Source organism: Carex rostrata, chromosome 30, assembly GCF_964058835.1.
Source record: "Carex rostrata chromosome 30, lpCarRost1.2, whole genome shotgun sequence".
Taxonomy (NCBI): domain Eukaryota; kingdom Viridiplantae; phylum Streptophyta; class Magnoliopsida; order Poales; family Cyperaceae; genus Carex; species Carex rostrata.
In genome coordinates, this window is record NC_135947.1 from 2,641,015 (window position 1) to 2,656,882 (window position 15,868).

At 33.1% G+C, this 15,868-nt stretch overlaps 1 protein-coding gene across 1 annotated transcript; it reads left to right on the plus strand.

Annotated features, from left to right (window-relative positions):
• Positions 1 to 694: 694 nt before the first annotated feature.
• LOC144546682 (cytochrome P450 CYP72A616-like) lies at positions 695 to 4,010 on the plus strand. The gene is made up of 5 exons (XM_078295219.1): positions 695 to 1,245; positions 1,777 to 1,997; positions 2,133 to 2,377; positions 2,512 to 2,896; positions 3,402 to 4,010. Exons 1-5 carry the CDS (start codon positions 957 to 959, stop codon positions 3,834 to 3,836), a joined length of 1,575 nt encoding a protein of 524 aa, XP_078151345.1. The 5' UTR covers positions 695 to 956; the 3' UTR covers positions 3,837 to 4,010.
• The last annotated feature ends 11,858 nt before the right edge of the window (positions 4,011 to 15,868 follow it).

Below are 15,868 nucleotides of genomic sequence, written 5' to 3' on the forward strand. Positions count from 1 at the left end.
AATTTTGGGGGAAAATTAAATATACAGAAATAGTTGTTAGTTTTTATAATATACATAACTGATTGTTTTATAGTTTCTAAAACATTTGAGGGCATGTATAAATTTTCTTAGAAAAAACAAATCCTAACAATTACTTTTTTTTTTCTTATGTGCTGACATCTAAAAGAGAAATTGTACTCATGATGCAAGTGTAAGTTTACATATAGAAGGATAAAAGAAAACTAATACCAACACAAAATTCTATTGTTGTTTGAAATTATTAGTCTATGTTTTTCTTGAACTAAATAGATTGAAATTATTGTCAGATACTTGTAGAGCAAATATATACATCTTGGCAGACTATCAGCTATAGCAGTTAGCACTTCCTAAAAAGGACTGGAACCTAACCCTCCTCATCTCTAAATGCAATAACCTGAATTAGCATAAGATTTTAAGTTCTTCTACAGAAATTAAAAAAAAAAAAAAAAAAGTATCAAAGAGCAAGTATTATGATCATATCACCTAGACAGATATGAAGTAGCACTAAAAGTCAAGTTTTTGTTATCAAATTGATTTTCTTGCATATAACAAACAATCCACCAATAACTATATTGGGGCATTCAGTTTTGTCAATTAACAAAACTCGCCTATCTATTTGCATGCCGGCTATGGTACAAAAAGGAATCACTACTTGCATTACAAAGGAACGTTACGATAATTTACGACTCCACTTGTTCTAATTCTGAACTAGATTCTTTTTTACTGGTGGAAATTATTCTTTTTATAAGTTTTACCAAAAAAATTGCACTTGACGCATGCCAAGTGTCAGAGCAGAAATCTGGTAAACCATGCAACACTTGCTCCTTCCTTAAACCATGCTAATCTTTAATAAATCACCTAATTTTCACCTCCTCTGACCTTGCTAAAAGAGCAATTCCTTTCAAAATATAACAAAAACAAATAAACCCAATTAGACCATGTTTGCAACAATCTCAGATTTCATTTGTAACAACTGGAGCTTGGCATTAGGGTTATTCTCCCTTTGGAGTGCATTGCATATTCTTGAATGGGCATGGTTCACACCAAGACGGCTGGAAGGGCAGCTCCGTGCGCAGGGTTTAAGTGGCACGGTGTACCGGTCACCGACCGGAGATTTGAAGGAGATAACAAGGGTCAATAGGGAAACATGGGCCAAGCTCATGCCTCTTTCTCATGATATCACAAGTCGGGTTTCACCATTCTTTCATCGCAACATGAAAGAGCATGGTAAGATTTTAAACCGTCCTTTACAGTGCCAAACTATGTAATGAGACGGTCCAATTATGGTGATAAAATTAGAATTTATGTTTCAAATTTTTGTTGGGTTTGATAAAATTCTTGAAATACTGCGTGACATTTAAACCAGTTTTTTTTACTATGAGTTGCATTATCATGAGTTTTACATAAAATAATTGACATTTGATGCGGTTTAAGTTTTAGTTTACTATGATTTTGGAGTTTGGTATAATTTAGGTTATTACTCTGGAAAATTGTTGGTTTTGACACATAAATCAATTTGAGGTCAAATCTTGTTTTAGGTATTTTTTTGACTGTGCTTCCTCATACTAATCAGTTCTGTTCATGAGAACATATTATTTCTGTGTGGTTTCAGATGCTGATATTAAATTTAGTCCCATGTCCATATTGATTGTATTGTTTCATTGTTTGATCAGATAATATCAGCAAGAAATGCTTTACCAGATTAATACTGAAATTCATTTTTGGAGGAAATAATTAGATTTCACATGTAAAATGCAGGAAAGACATCGTTTACCTGGTTCGGGGTCATTCCAAGGGTCACAATTTCAGATCCTGAGATAGTAAGGGAGATTCTTTCAAACAAACTTAGCGAAATCGAGAAGCAAAAGTTAACACCAGTTGGAAAGTTATTAGGTGATGGGCTCTTTAGCTATCAAGGCCATAAATGGGCAAGTCACCGGAGGATACTAAATCCCGCTTTTCATGTCGAGAAGTTGAAGGTGATGTATAATTCAAAGTTTATATCATTTTAATTTTTTTTTTATTTTCAAATGTTTTGAGATCTGTGTTCATACAATGTCATAACTGTTGAAATGGTGATTCTGACATTAGAACTTCTAAACAAATATGAACAGAGAATGTTGCCGGCTTTCTCTGCATGTTGCAGCGAATTAATAGACAAATGGAAGGGGTTTTCTGGGCCGAATGGATCGTTTGAGCTAGATGTATGGTCTGAGATGCAAATGTTCACCGGAGACGTCATTTCTAGAGCAGCATTTGGCAGTAGTTTCCAAGAAGGAAGAAAGATCTTCCAACTACTATTTGAGCAAGGACAGCGTCTCATTCGGGCTTTCGAGGACGTAGTTATCCCTGGTCATTGGTAATTTCTATTCTTTAATTTAGTTTCTTATTTAAATGAAACAGCGAGAATATCGTGTGTTGCCTTTTAAAATAGTTTGTAGAAAAAACAACGAGGATATAACTGGTCTCGTACTGATTAAAATTTTCTTATAGGTATTTGCCAACAGAGAACAACAGGAGAATGAAGCATATCGATCAGGAAGTCAAAATTCTCCTAAGGGGAATAATAAAAAAGAGAGAGAATGCCATGAAAAACAAAGAAGTCATCAACGAAGACTTGTTGGGGTTGATGATGGAGTCCAACATGAAAGAAAAAATTGGAAATGGCAAATCAAATATTGTAATGACAAGAGACGAGATGATAACAGAGTGCAAACTATTTTACTTTGCAGGGCAAGAGAGCACTTCTGTGTTATTGACATGGACATTAGTTGTACTGAGCATGCACCTTGATTGGCAAGAGCGAGCACGCCAAGAGGTCTACCAGCATTTTGGAAAGAATAAACCAGACTTTGATGGGTTGAGCCGATTAAAGATTGTGAGTATTAGGATGATAATATTTGCTGCTTTTATCTGTAATTTACTAATGGATCCATACAATTCCGCATCTGCTACTATTATCAGATGGTATCAGATGTGCCGTGATGCACAGGAGCTGTCTAATCAAATTCAAATGTTCTAATTATCTCTAGATATTTTACAAGAAATTATTGAATATGATCTGAACTTCTGATTTTGATTACACAGCTGATACCAAAAATGATACCTCTGCTCCCATAAAAATGACTAAAATTGCGCAGCGGATGTCAATCCGTGTCATGTGCCATTTAATCCAAAAGTACAAAATAATATTATACACTACAAATTATAAGTTAGTTGATAAGATTCTCTGTTTTTTGTTTGTAGAATTTCTAACTGTCTTGTTCAAATCACAAGTGCGAGTGATAACTGTTGCACAACACCTCTGGAAATTATAAACATAAAATTGCCAAACTTCACTTAATTAGCTTTCAATTCCTTAATTAAATATTAACTTGTTTCAGGTGACAATGATATTATACGAAGTACTTCGACTGTATCCTCCTTTCGCAATGCTCACCCGAAGAACATACAACCCTGTCAAACTTGGCAACGCAACCTATCCACCCGGCGTGCTTCTCTCAATGCCAATATTCTTCATCCACCATGACAAGGAATTGTGGGGCCACGACGCAGATGAGTTCAAACCCGAGCGTTTTTCTGACGGCATTTCAAAGGCGTCAAAGACAAAGGGCCGAAATGCCGCATACTTCCCCTTTGGATGGGGCCCACGGATATGTATTGGGCAAAACTTTGCACTTGTGGAGGCTAAGATGGGACTATGCATGATTCTTCAACACTTCGAATTCGAGCCATCGGAGAAATATGTTCATGCTCCGATCACAGTCATCACACTACAGCCTCAACATGGTGCTCCGATTAAGTTTCATAGGTTATGATATCATGCTGATTTAAGAGATATATAAGTGTTCATTCGGCAATTGAAATATATATCTAGAAGTTATAGTGATGAGTTGCATAGTGATATATTACAGTGTTTGTTTTGTTATTATAAACAGAAATATAATTGCACACTGACACACACAACTGATGATTAACTGGGGATATGAATACATTTTATAGACAAAAGATCGTTTTTTTTTTTTTCAATTGAAGTTTTTCATCAATTGTCAAAAATGTCCATGCAATACTAAAACTGCATTACTATCATATATAGATTTTAAAAACAAATAATAATAAAGGACAAAGAAAGGACCAAAAAATTGTATATAAAAAAAAGTAAAAATAATAAATGGGGTTCATGTCATATATTTGCAAAATCCTTTCAAAATGTTCACAGCAAAAATTTAACTTTTCTGGAGATTTATGTATTACCCTTTGAATATAACACACTAATAGTAGCAAAATTACTTTTGTACATTTTAATTAGAGGTGGAATTCGGGAGGTCAAAATCTGATGGTCGACCCGGGTCGGATTTGAATTAGGTCATGTCATGTTCAGATTATTATGTTGAAAATTTATCTGATACTTAATTAATGCGAACTTTGAAAAAAAAAATTAAAATATATAAATTGAATTCTGTAAATTAAAACCAATAAATAAATAAAATTTATGTTTAAATTAAGCCGGCTGTTCAAATTTAAAGCACAATGTAAAGAAAAAAAAAAAAGTAAAATAACACGCCCGGGACTGTGGGACATCAAACATGATGAGTTACACATCTGGAATCCAAATCGGTTGCAAAATAAAAATAGCTCAAATAGCTTTTTTATCATTTGTCTAATTAGAATAGTCAAATTCAACTTTTAGAATAGGCTATTCTAACAAGATAAAAGAGTTGAATTCACTATTCTAGCTAATCAACACCATCCAAACAAAGAACAAGCTATTCCGAATAGCCTTGTTCTACTCCGACCAAACATACATGTAAGATATTGAAATTATTAGTAACCCAAAACACCCCTGTAACTTAGGGCTGCTAATGATTAAGGTTCGGTTCAAATTCGGCTCACTTTTAAAAGAAAAAAGCTCGGCTCGGCTCGGCTCATGTAAGTACTTGACTCGACTCGGCTCGGCTCGTGAGCTTGCGAGCCAGCTCATATTACATGTTGAAAAAATGATCATTTAACAATTTTAAAGAAATGATCGAAGTGGGATAGAGATATTGTTGTGACTTTAAATTACATGTTTAAAAACTTTGATTATTTTTTAAAGAAATGATCTAAAGAAATTTGCAAAAACGATCATTTCTTTATAATAATTTCAAAATGCCGGCTCATATTACATACTGAAAAACATTGAAATTTGAAAAAGGAAAATTTGAAATCTGAAAAATTTGAAATCTGAAAAATTTTGAAATCTGAAAATTTTTGAAATCTGAAAAATTTTGAAATCTGAAAAAATTTGAAATCTGAAAAAATTTGAAATCTGAAAAAATTTAAAATTTCAAAAAAATTTGAAATTTGGAAAAAGTTCAAATTCCAAATTTCAAATTTTTCAGATTTCAAATTTTTCAGATTTCAAAATTTTCAAATTTCTTTCAGATTTCAAATTTTTTCAGATTTCAACTTTTTTTCAGATTTCAAATTTTTTCAGATTTCAATTTTTTTTTATTTCAAATTTTTTAGATTTCAATTTTTTTCAAATTTCAAATTTTTTTTAGATTTCAAAATTTTTTCATATTTCAATTTTTTTCATATTTCAGATTTCAAATTTTTCTTTTTTCAAATTTCAAAGTTTTTAACATATAATATGAGCCGGTATTTTTAAATTATTTTAAAAAAATGATATTTTTTTCAAATTTCTTTAGATCATTTCTTTAAAAAATAATCAAAGTTTTTCAACATGTAATTTAAAATCACAAAAATATCTCTATCCCACTTCAATTATTTCTTTAAAATAATTAAATGATCACTTTTTTAACATGTAATATGAGCCGGCTCACGAGCTGACTCGCGAGTCGAGCCAAGTGTTTACATGAGTTGAGTCGAGCCGAGCCGAGATTTTTTTTTTTTTTTTTTTTTGCAAAACAGTTTGCCCTTAGGCTTTCATTTAAACAAGTTTTTTTTTTCTTTTAAAAGTGAGCCGAGTCGAGTTAGGGCATTTTTTAGTTTTGAGTCCGATTCGTTATGAAATATTGAGCCACTCAACTCATTGATTCGCGAGCCGGCTCGACTCATTAGCAGCCCAGTGTAATTACTTTATTGTACGTACAAACCAGAAATTATTTTTTTATGAATAGATTATTACCAACTGCATCAAAGAAAATCTCACAAAATAATATATTTTTTTATAATCACTAAGTTATTAAAAGTTATCTTTTCATTTGGACAATTCTCTCTCGTAAATAGGATTTGTATTACTTAGGTTCTCAAACCATTGATTAATTTTTTTTTACCTTTATGACGTCATTTTAGTGGAACTTTGTCAACTGCTTTTCATGTTTTTAACGTCTCACTTGACCGAATAATTAAAAGCATTTCTAATTAGAAACGCACCATCCAATCCAATCCCTATGTTTTAATTAGAAACACAACATAAGATCCAATCTCTCTGTTTTAGATTGGACAGCCTAGATTTGAATAACAAATCCCCGAAATCTCAATTTGAATAACAGAAAATACATAACATCGTTTGGAACTTTCTCAATTAACACAAAAAAAATACTGCACCCAAAAATAAAAGAACAATTTCATGTATGGCCCTCAACATCTCGAAATTATATAATCCTCCAAATAAAATTCATAATTTTGTATTTACTATTCTAAAATTCAAAAACTCTGAAATTTATTCAATTTATTGTCTTTTATATGAAAACTCATTTTAAATTTATAAGCTATCCATTTTATCCTTCGTGAATATATATATATATATATAGAGTTAGACTGGGGTGCTATGGATAGCATAGTGGCCTCTATGCTACGGCTCAATATTCGAGTTTTCAAAATCCAAACTGTCGATCCGAACCGTTCATCTTATTCTCCATATTAATATCTGCTTGGAGACCAAATTTTACATTTTTCTGAATTTTTTTACTATTTATTAAGTATTTTACAAAATTGTTGATCCAACGGTGGCTGCACAAAACAGTAAAACCGTTGGATTAGCGATTTTCAAAGTGGCTTAATAAATAGTAAAAAAATTTAGAAAATTATAAAATTTGGTCTCCAAGCAGATATTAATATGGAGAATAAGATGAACGGTTCAGATCGACCAAATCCTGCTCCAGTCATTTCTTCATATGACGAGCCCTCTCCAGTCGGATCCACCGAGTACGGACCCGCTTCAATCGGATCCACAGCATCCGGATGGGGATCCACAACATCCGGTGGTGGATCCACAGCATCCGGAGGGTCTCTCCATCGTCTGCGCTCTCTGGGCATACTACATTTACAGACAATTATAGATAATTAAAACATATGATATTTTTTCTAAAATAACTAATAATAATATAACTATATATTATAATATAACTACAGTAATTGTTGTTATACTAATTATTTAATATATTAACTATATAACACATTAATTATATAGTTATATATAATTAATAAGATACTAATTATATAATATTAATATATTAATAACATCTATAATTATATAATATTTTTATAATAATTATAGAATATGGGCCATAAAATCGACCATAAACTCTAACCCTAAATTCGACAATAAACCCTAACTCTAATGTTTTTAACCATAAACTATAACCATAATTTTTTATACCCATAAACTATAAGATGCATGCAAACATTATTCATATAGAAAAAAATTTAAGATGCATGCAAATATTTTACAATATTTTATAACATGCTATAACATGCATGCAAACATTCATAACTAATAACACACATATTTTTATTATCACAACAAAAATACATGATACAATTAAATTAACACTTAACATTACAATTACTAATTTGACAATATAAAATTATATCCTAACTAAATAACTCTAACACATAAATTTTAATCGAATTAAAATAATAACTATTTACCAAATAACATTACAATACACAGTTCTAACAATCACAATCATAACATAAATTTTTATCACATGAATTTTTATCTAACAATCACAATACACAGTTCTAACAATCACAATTCTAATAATCACATGAATTTTTTCCTAAACAATCACAATCCTAACATTTATTTTTTCGAAAACTGTAACAATTTTTTAATAACAATTATTAATTTAGTCACAATCATAACTACAATCACAATCACATTTAATCGCATCCAATAACATTCAAATGATTCGATTCGAATCGTATCGAATCGATTCTATTTCAATTGAATTCAACATTTACACAACTTAATATTCAATCCATTCAAATTAAAAACTTACCCAATTCAACGGTGGAGTACGAGAGAGAGCGAAGAAGTTAGCAATTTGAGTTTTTTTTCCTTCTTTTTCTTCTTCTACTGCTGCAGCTTCATTTTTTTCCTTCTCTTTTTTCTTGTGTTTTTGGTGCGCCGTGTGAAGGAAGAAGAGACAGAGAGAGTGGAGAGTGAGGAAGAAGAGAGTGGGGTCACGGGTGGGTTAGGTTGGTTCACGGGTGGGGGTGGGTTGGGGTATTAAATGTCACGGGTAAATTTTAAAGAATTTAAAATAATAATTTAATATTTTTAAATTAAAATAAGAATTTAATATTATTAAAAACCGGAATATTTTATATTTAATGGCCCGCTAACTTTCTAGGCGGTTTGGTTTGGGCATAGACCACCCGTTTCCGGGGCGGTTTGGTTTTGAGCATGGATCGCCCGGAAATGGGGCGGTTTGGTGTTGAGCATGGACCGCCCGTCTACCAAGCGGTTAGGGCATCAATAATAAAAAAAAAAACCGAGGTTATTTTTAAAAATTTTTATTTTTTTTTGGGTATTAATAAAAATGACCGCCTTGCTTCTCCTGTGGGGAGGAGCGCAAGCACTTGAATGGACGTAGTTCTAGCCCGAATCCGTATCCTCTCAGGTATTGCACAGATATTGCAGAGGATCACTTACTTTACGGTTTGAGATTAAATCTCAATCAGCTTGGGATTCGGGTCACTGTAGGGGCTGTATTTTTGGGCTTTGAGATTCGTGCCAAGTTAAAAAGTACGGTTCAGATGTAGTAATTGTAAAAGATTCCCTTATCAGGTATTGGAGAGGATGTGAATTCGTTCTAGCCCAGGCGCCTGGACCAAATACTCAGATAGCAAGGCCTACGCGGCACTGTGTACCGATCCTTAGCTGGTGACATGGAGGAAAACCGGTTGAACAAGGAAGCTTGCGCCAACCGGCCCAAGCCCATGTCTTTTTCGCATGATATCTCAGCTCGTATTTTACCTCTTTTGTATCGCACCATGAAAGAATATGGCGAGAATTAATAATCTTTTTCTTATTCCTCCAAGATAAAAGAGTGATTTTTCTTTTTTCTTTTTTTTCTTGAGTTAATTTGCTGGATCGAGGGAAGACTAAGCGAGATTTATTCCTATATATTTCGACATTATTGTTATATGTTAAAATACTAAGGATATATTTTCTAATTTGCAAATTTACCCAATAACAATACAAAATTTACCATTCAAATTAAAATAGTGTCATACATATAAATTAGTCACACGTGTGGGTCACGTGACATGATTCATGTGTCAATTTGTGTGACATGTCTTCCTTTGAATAAAAATAACACTAACACGTCACACAAACTGATCATGCCAGTCACATGACACATTATGTAACCAATTGCTCAATATTGTTTTTATTTTAATTTATTTTGCAATATTTTGATATTTTCTTATTTTTAGCATCTTTTTTATTGTTTTTCTGTAAACTAACTTAAAATCTGAAAACAAAAACTAATTAACTTGACCAATCACGTCATGACATCACGTGAAAGATAATTTGATTACGTCACATTTTTCCTTCACTATATATATACACATTAAGATTAATTTTACTTGTAGAATTTAATTGACCTTTATTGAGTATTGATTGATTTAATTTTTTAATTCTTTGCAATATTATGTGGTTATTTCTTTACCGAGTATCGATTGATTTACTTTTTATGCATTACAGGGAAACAAATCCTTTACATGGTTTGGGCAGTGTCCAAGAGTTACCATCACAGATCCGGAATTAGTACGAGAAGTTTTATCTGATAAATGTGGACACATTGAGAAATCAAAATTAGGCCAAGCAGGTCGAATGAAGGCGGAGGAGCTTGCAAATTATAAAAAGGAGAAATGGGCTAAAGAAATTAGGAGAATTCTCAATCCTGCCTTTCATGTAGAGAATTTGAAGGTAACTTAATTCTGTGCCCAAGATTTCTATCTATATACTTTGGTCCTGCTACTGGTTATTTTTTTTTCTTTTAATATGATGTTGTACCAACTGCCAATCTAGTGGGTTTTGATACTTTCAGCTCAATTTATAATTTTGATTTTGGTTTTGAATTACGTTCTAACAATAAACCACCGTGATGATATAAGTGCATGTTATGGGTTTAATTTCAGTCAAAATGTTGTCAGAAAGTTTTCCAATGTAGCCATCAAAAGAGTCAAAATATGAAATTTAGCTCATAATTTTTCTTGCTTGTAAACTCTCTTTGTTGGTGTAATAAAAGTTTTAAGTAGATGTTAATCTACTAACCTAAAAAAAATGTGGAATTTATCCTCCAAGCGTTAGAAATGGAAATTTCATGTTCAGTTTCAGTATGTAAAGAATCAACTTTTGGTCTAATGGCAAAAGGCAACACTCTCTTCCGTATGGGAGGTCGTGGGTTCAAAATCCAGATGGAGATCTTTTACAACATTAAATGGAAGTTGGTAGGCTAGATCTCCACCTTTCTATTTATATATATAATAAGTAACATATATTATCTTATGTAACATCTAATTGGAAAAGTTGTGGGCATATTTTGGTTGCAGAGCATGATACTGGCATTCTATACCAGTTGTGGTGAATTAGTTAACAGATGGAACAATTGTGTGGAGTCTGATGGGTCATTTGAGCTGGATGTGTTGCCAGAATTGCAAAAATTGGCAAGAGACATCATTTCAAAAGCAGCGTTTGGTAGCATGCAGTTACCAGGAAGGAAGACGGATTTTTGATCTCCAAGCTGAGCAGGGGGGAGTTGCTTGTCAAGATTTTGGATATTGCTCACATCCCTTTTCACTGGTCTGTGTGCTCTTTCTCTTCTTTCTAATTTTTTTTTTTTTGGGAGTCGATCTTCATTTCCAATTAAAATGATCATAAAATCTTTTCCCTAGGATGATCTTATGACTCTCACTCATTTAACATAGCAGATTTCTTTTATTTATAGTGGAGGAAAGAAAGCTCAAGCATCATAAGCAGCCCAACTCCCCTTCCCCTTTACAGCACTCCTTTCACGCTCATGTTCGAAGGATAAGAAGCAGGCCGCGTTGGCCGCTCTATGAAAACAACTTAAATCTGCATAGTATTAATAAGTCCTGTATATGCCTCATACCAAAGGAAAAAGATGCCAATAATGTTAAGAAATTTAGACCCATTAGTCTAGTTAATTGTAGCTTTAAGATTCTCTCTAAATTACTTACTAATAGATTAGACCTAGTGATGGATAGACTTATAGATAATAGCCAATCTGCCTTTATTAAGAATAGATACATTTTAGATAATGTCATTATGAGTCAGGAAATCTTGCACTCCTGTCATACTAATAAGCAAGCTGGGGTAGTTATTAAAATAGACTTTGAAAAAGCTTATGATAAGATTAACTGGGAATATCTGTTAGAAATTCTTCATGGTAGAAATTTTGGTAGTCGATGGATCCAATGAATCACTCAATGGTTGCATAGCTCCCAATCATGTCTGACTATTAATGGGGAACTTAGTCCATATTTCTACTGTAAAAGAGGAGTTCGACAAGGGGACCCCTTATCTCCCTTTTTATATATCTTAGATGCCGATACATTGAGTAAAATATTCTCTAAAGGTAGAATTGCTAATGTGATACAAGGTTTAGGACCCCAATGTGTCGAAGGTAAAGCCATTACCAATTGTCACTATGCAGATGACACAATTCTTTTTTTGACAGTCCAAGAAACTAATGTGGAAGCTGCATGGTGGGCCATGCTAGCCTTTGAATCCATCTCTGGGATCAAAGTTAACTATGATAAAACAGAAATGTTCCCCTTACATATAGATCGTAATTCAGCTCTTAATTGCTTGTTTAGGTGCTCTTGGGGGGAGTTTCCAATGAAATACTTAGGACTTCCATTACATTATAAAAAATTACAAATTTCTGATTGGTCTTTCCTAGTTGATAAAGTAGAAAGTAGGCTTCAATTGTGGAAAAACAATATGTTATCTATAGGTGGTAGACTTACATTGTTAAATTCAGTTCTTTCTGCTATTCCACTTTATGCTCTCTCAGTTTATAAAATACCTCTTACTGTTATTAAAATGATAGACAAAATTAGAAGAAGGTTTATGTGGTAAGGTAACTCAAGGAAGAAAAAATACATTCTTTTAGATTGGTATACATCTAGGTTAGCCAAAAATTTTGGAGGATTAGGTATTCTAGACCTTAGACAAATGAACATTTCCCTTATGCTTAAGTGGTGGTGGAAACTTAAAAATAATGATTGTGTTGCCCTTTGGAAAACCCTTATTCTACACAAATATAATAGTAACCATTCAGTTTCCACTTCTCCTTTCTGGTCTTCTTTGAATAAAATTAGTCATATTGGGGATATGAGTACTACGTATACTCCTGGTTTACAAACTCAAGTTAGGTTTTGGTTAGATCAATGGTACCAAAATTGTTCCCTTTCTATTAAATACTATTCCTTGTTCTCTAAATGCACTAATAAAATAGTATTGTTAGCTGATGTCATACACACTCAAGGTCAGGTTTTGAAATTTCGAATAGAATTGGTAGGCGTAGATTATAGGGAATGGTTAGAATTGCTTGCTATTATTAGCTCTATTTCATTCACTTTGCCGCATGACAAGATAGATTGGAGATGAAAAAATTCAGGGAAGTTCTCCACTCACTCTATTTACACTATTCTAAACTTTGGTGGGTACCAACCAACCAATGCTATGATTTGGTGGCATTTACCAATTCCCCCCAAAATAAGAATATTCATGTGGTTAGTGACACATAATCTCATTTTGACCAAAGATAATCTTAATAAAAAAGGCTGGATCAGTAACACTCAATGTCACATTTGTGGTCAACATGAAACCGTAGATCATTTGTTTCTTAATTGTGATTTAGCTCAAAAGGTTTGGTTCTGGTTGGGAAAAAGTCAAGAGGTAATGCATCTCTGGCACAATTGGGATAGTTTGATTCAGTTTGCTTACTCTCTTAGCCTTGCTGATCGCACAAGTTTTTTAATTGTCCTCATTGCTGTCACTTGGACACTTTGGAAAAATCGTAATGACATGTGTTTTAATAATACTCAAGTTAAAACAGCTAGAACATTGATTACTATGATAAAATCTCTTTGTTTGTATTGGATAGGTGTGCTGAAAAAGAAGACCAAGGACTCTGTTGAAGAGTGGTTGTCAGTGGTGGAGGATGCGATTCCTATTAGCCAGTTCATGCCGTTACATATGGTGATACACCAGCACACTGACCCAGCTGAGGGCTCTGAGGCCCCTTAATGGATGATGAAGACAGTCTCACCTTTTTGCTCTTACTACTTAGCTCTGACTACCTAGTCTATCCTAGCCCTTATGAGTGGCTTAGTAGTAGACAATCTATATTACTTTTGGATATAATCTAGATACTTTTGACTTAGTGGTAGCCCTTATGAGTGGCTTAGTATTATGAATTTACTACTTTTTCTGGTGGTTTTGATATATTCTGGTGCTTTTTTTGGTGGATGATGAGACTAGTGTTTTATAATTATTCAATTTCAGTAATATGAAATGGGCTAATGCCTCTTTTAAAAAAAAAAAAATCTTTTCCCTAATGATCTCCATGGTATAAGTTGAAGGCTTGAAGCTACCATTTCGATTTTAAGATACTTATAATTAATTGATGATGTGTTACTCACTAATAAAGCATGCTGGTACATACATTGCTTCTTTATTAACTTTATTACTTTGAGATATTTATTAGTAGTGAATAATCACTAGGGGTGAAAACGGAGCGGATACGGAGCGGATAATGCTGATACCATATCTGCATCCGTTGGATAATAAGCGGATACGAATACGGATACGGATAGTAAATGGATATCAAAATTAAAAACCAAATCCGCCTTAAAAGGATACGGATACTGAGCGGATAATTCACAGATATGGATTCGAATACGGATACAAAATGAATAATTGTCGGATAATCGAGTAATATAAACTTTAAAATACAAATACTAATTAAGTTCAATATATCCGGTCCGAATTAAATCAATTTACCATCCAAATATAATTAACTTTATTTAAACTAAATTTGTAATATACCAATAACAGTTCTTCAAACAACAACAGCTTAGGTATGGTAATATAATAATAATTTATTTAAAGAAGGGAGGGGAATATCAGTCAGACACGTGGCAGAGAAGGGAGAAACAGATGGATAAGATTGGGTGGAGTGAAGAGCAAGAAACGAGGCGGACTGGAGCGGGTATTAAAATTCAGCGCATATCAATATCTTTAGGCCATGCTATTTGTGACGTTAGCACAGTTAGATTGAACAATGAGCAGATCTCAAGGAGATCCAAAGGCCAGTAATATTAATACTATTAAATGGACGGGATGTCCGGTTCTGGATGTGCGGATGCTTAGTCCCACTAGCGGTAGTAATAGTCGGAGAGAGCGATATATATGGGATGCTTGAACCAATGTTTGATAACGCGGATGAAGGATTAAACTTTGTGGGTTTTGATAATCTGACGATCCGGATATATCGGATATTTCGGAATCCTAATTCGTATCTGTTTCCGTATCCGGGAGTTTAAATCATATTCAGAAATTATCCGGATCCGAATTTGGAAATTATCCGCTCTGTTTAATTCGGATTTGGATTTGAAGCGGGTCACGTCTAATGGGCATTGGACCCAAATTATCGGTCTGATACCCTCTTGGAACCGTCCGATTATTTTTATGATTTGTGTGTACCGTCTCAAAATTCGTGCATGCCGCTTCAATAGTAGTGCGGATCAAGCGCGCACGAATCATGAAGTGAATCAGACTGTTCTGAGCGGAGATCAAACCGAGTTGGGTCCGATGCCCATTGGACGCGCCCCACTTCCAGCCAGCTCTTAATGCCATAATATATACCAATTTCAAGCTAGCTGTTTGAAATACTTATGACACCTTTTGTAATTTTAACATCATATGTAACTCCAGGTAAATATGATAATATATGGGGGAGTGCTATTTTAAGGTAAAATTTTAATATTGAGAGCTGAGAGAAAGTTCTCTCTAAATATCTATTTTACCCTTAGACTCATCTCTTTTACATGTCTCATTAATTGAGATTAATAAAGAAAATGATTAATAAGGAAGTTACATGAGGTGTTTCTTCAATTAATAATTTTTTTTAGTGAAATTGTTTCGTTGGTTTCTTTTTTTTATTATTTCTTTTTAGAATGAAATTTATTGCTGATCTCAGTTAATGGAAACAAGATCTTGTTGAATTTTTTTTACATGTGATTTAATAAAAATTCTAATAATAATTATTTCAAACTTAATTTTGAATTAGGCGTCAGGATTCATAGAAAATAAATGTATTGTTACTTTTTTCTTTATTTGCAAATTACTGACGTTTTCATTTAGAATAACCTGATCATTTATTATTATAAAAATATATATATCATATATAAGGATATTGTGTAGAGTGTACACGGATCGGATACAAATGGATAGTAATCGAATCGTATCTGTATCCGTTATAATTTATCTAATATAGAGCAAAATAATTTCATTCTCAAATAACTCGATTTTGTACTCCTGCCGGAGCATTCAACTGGCATGTTTTCTTAGTCTTGT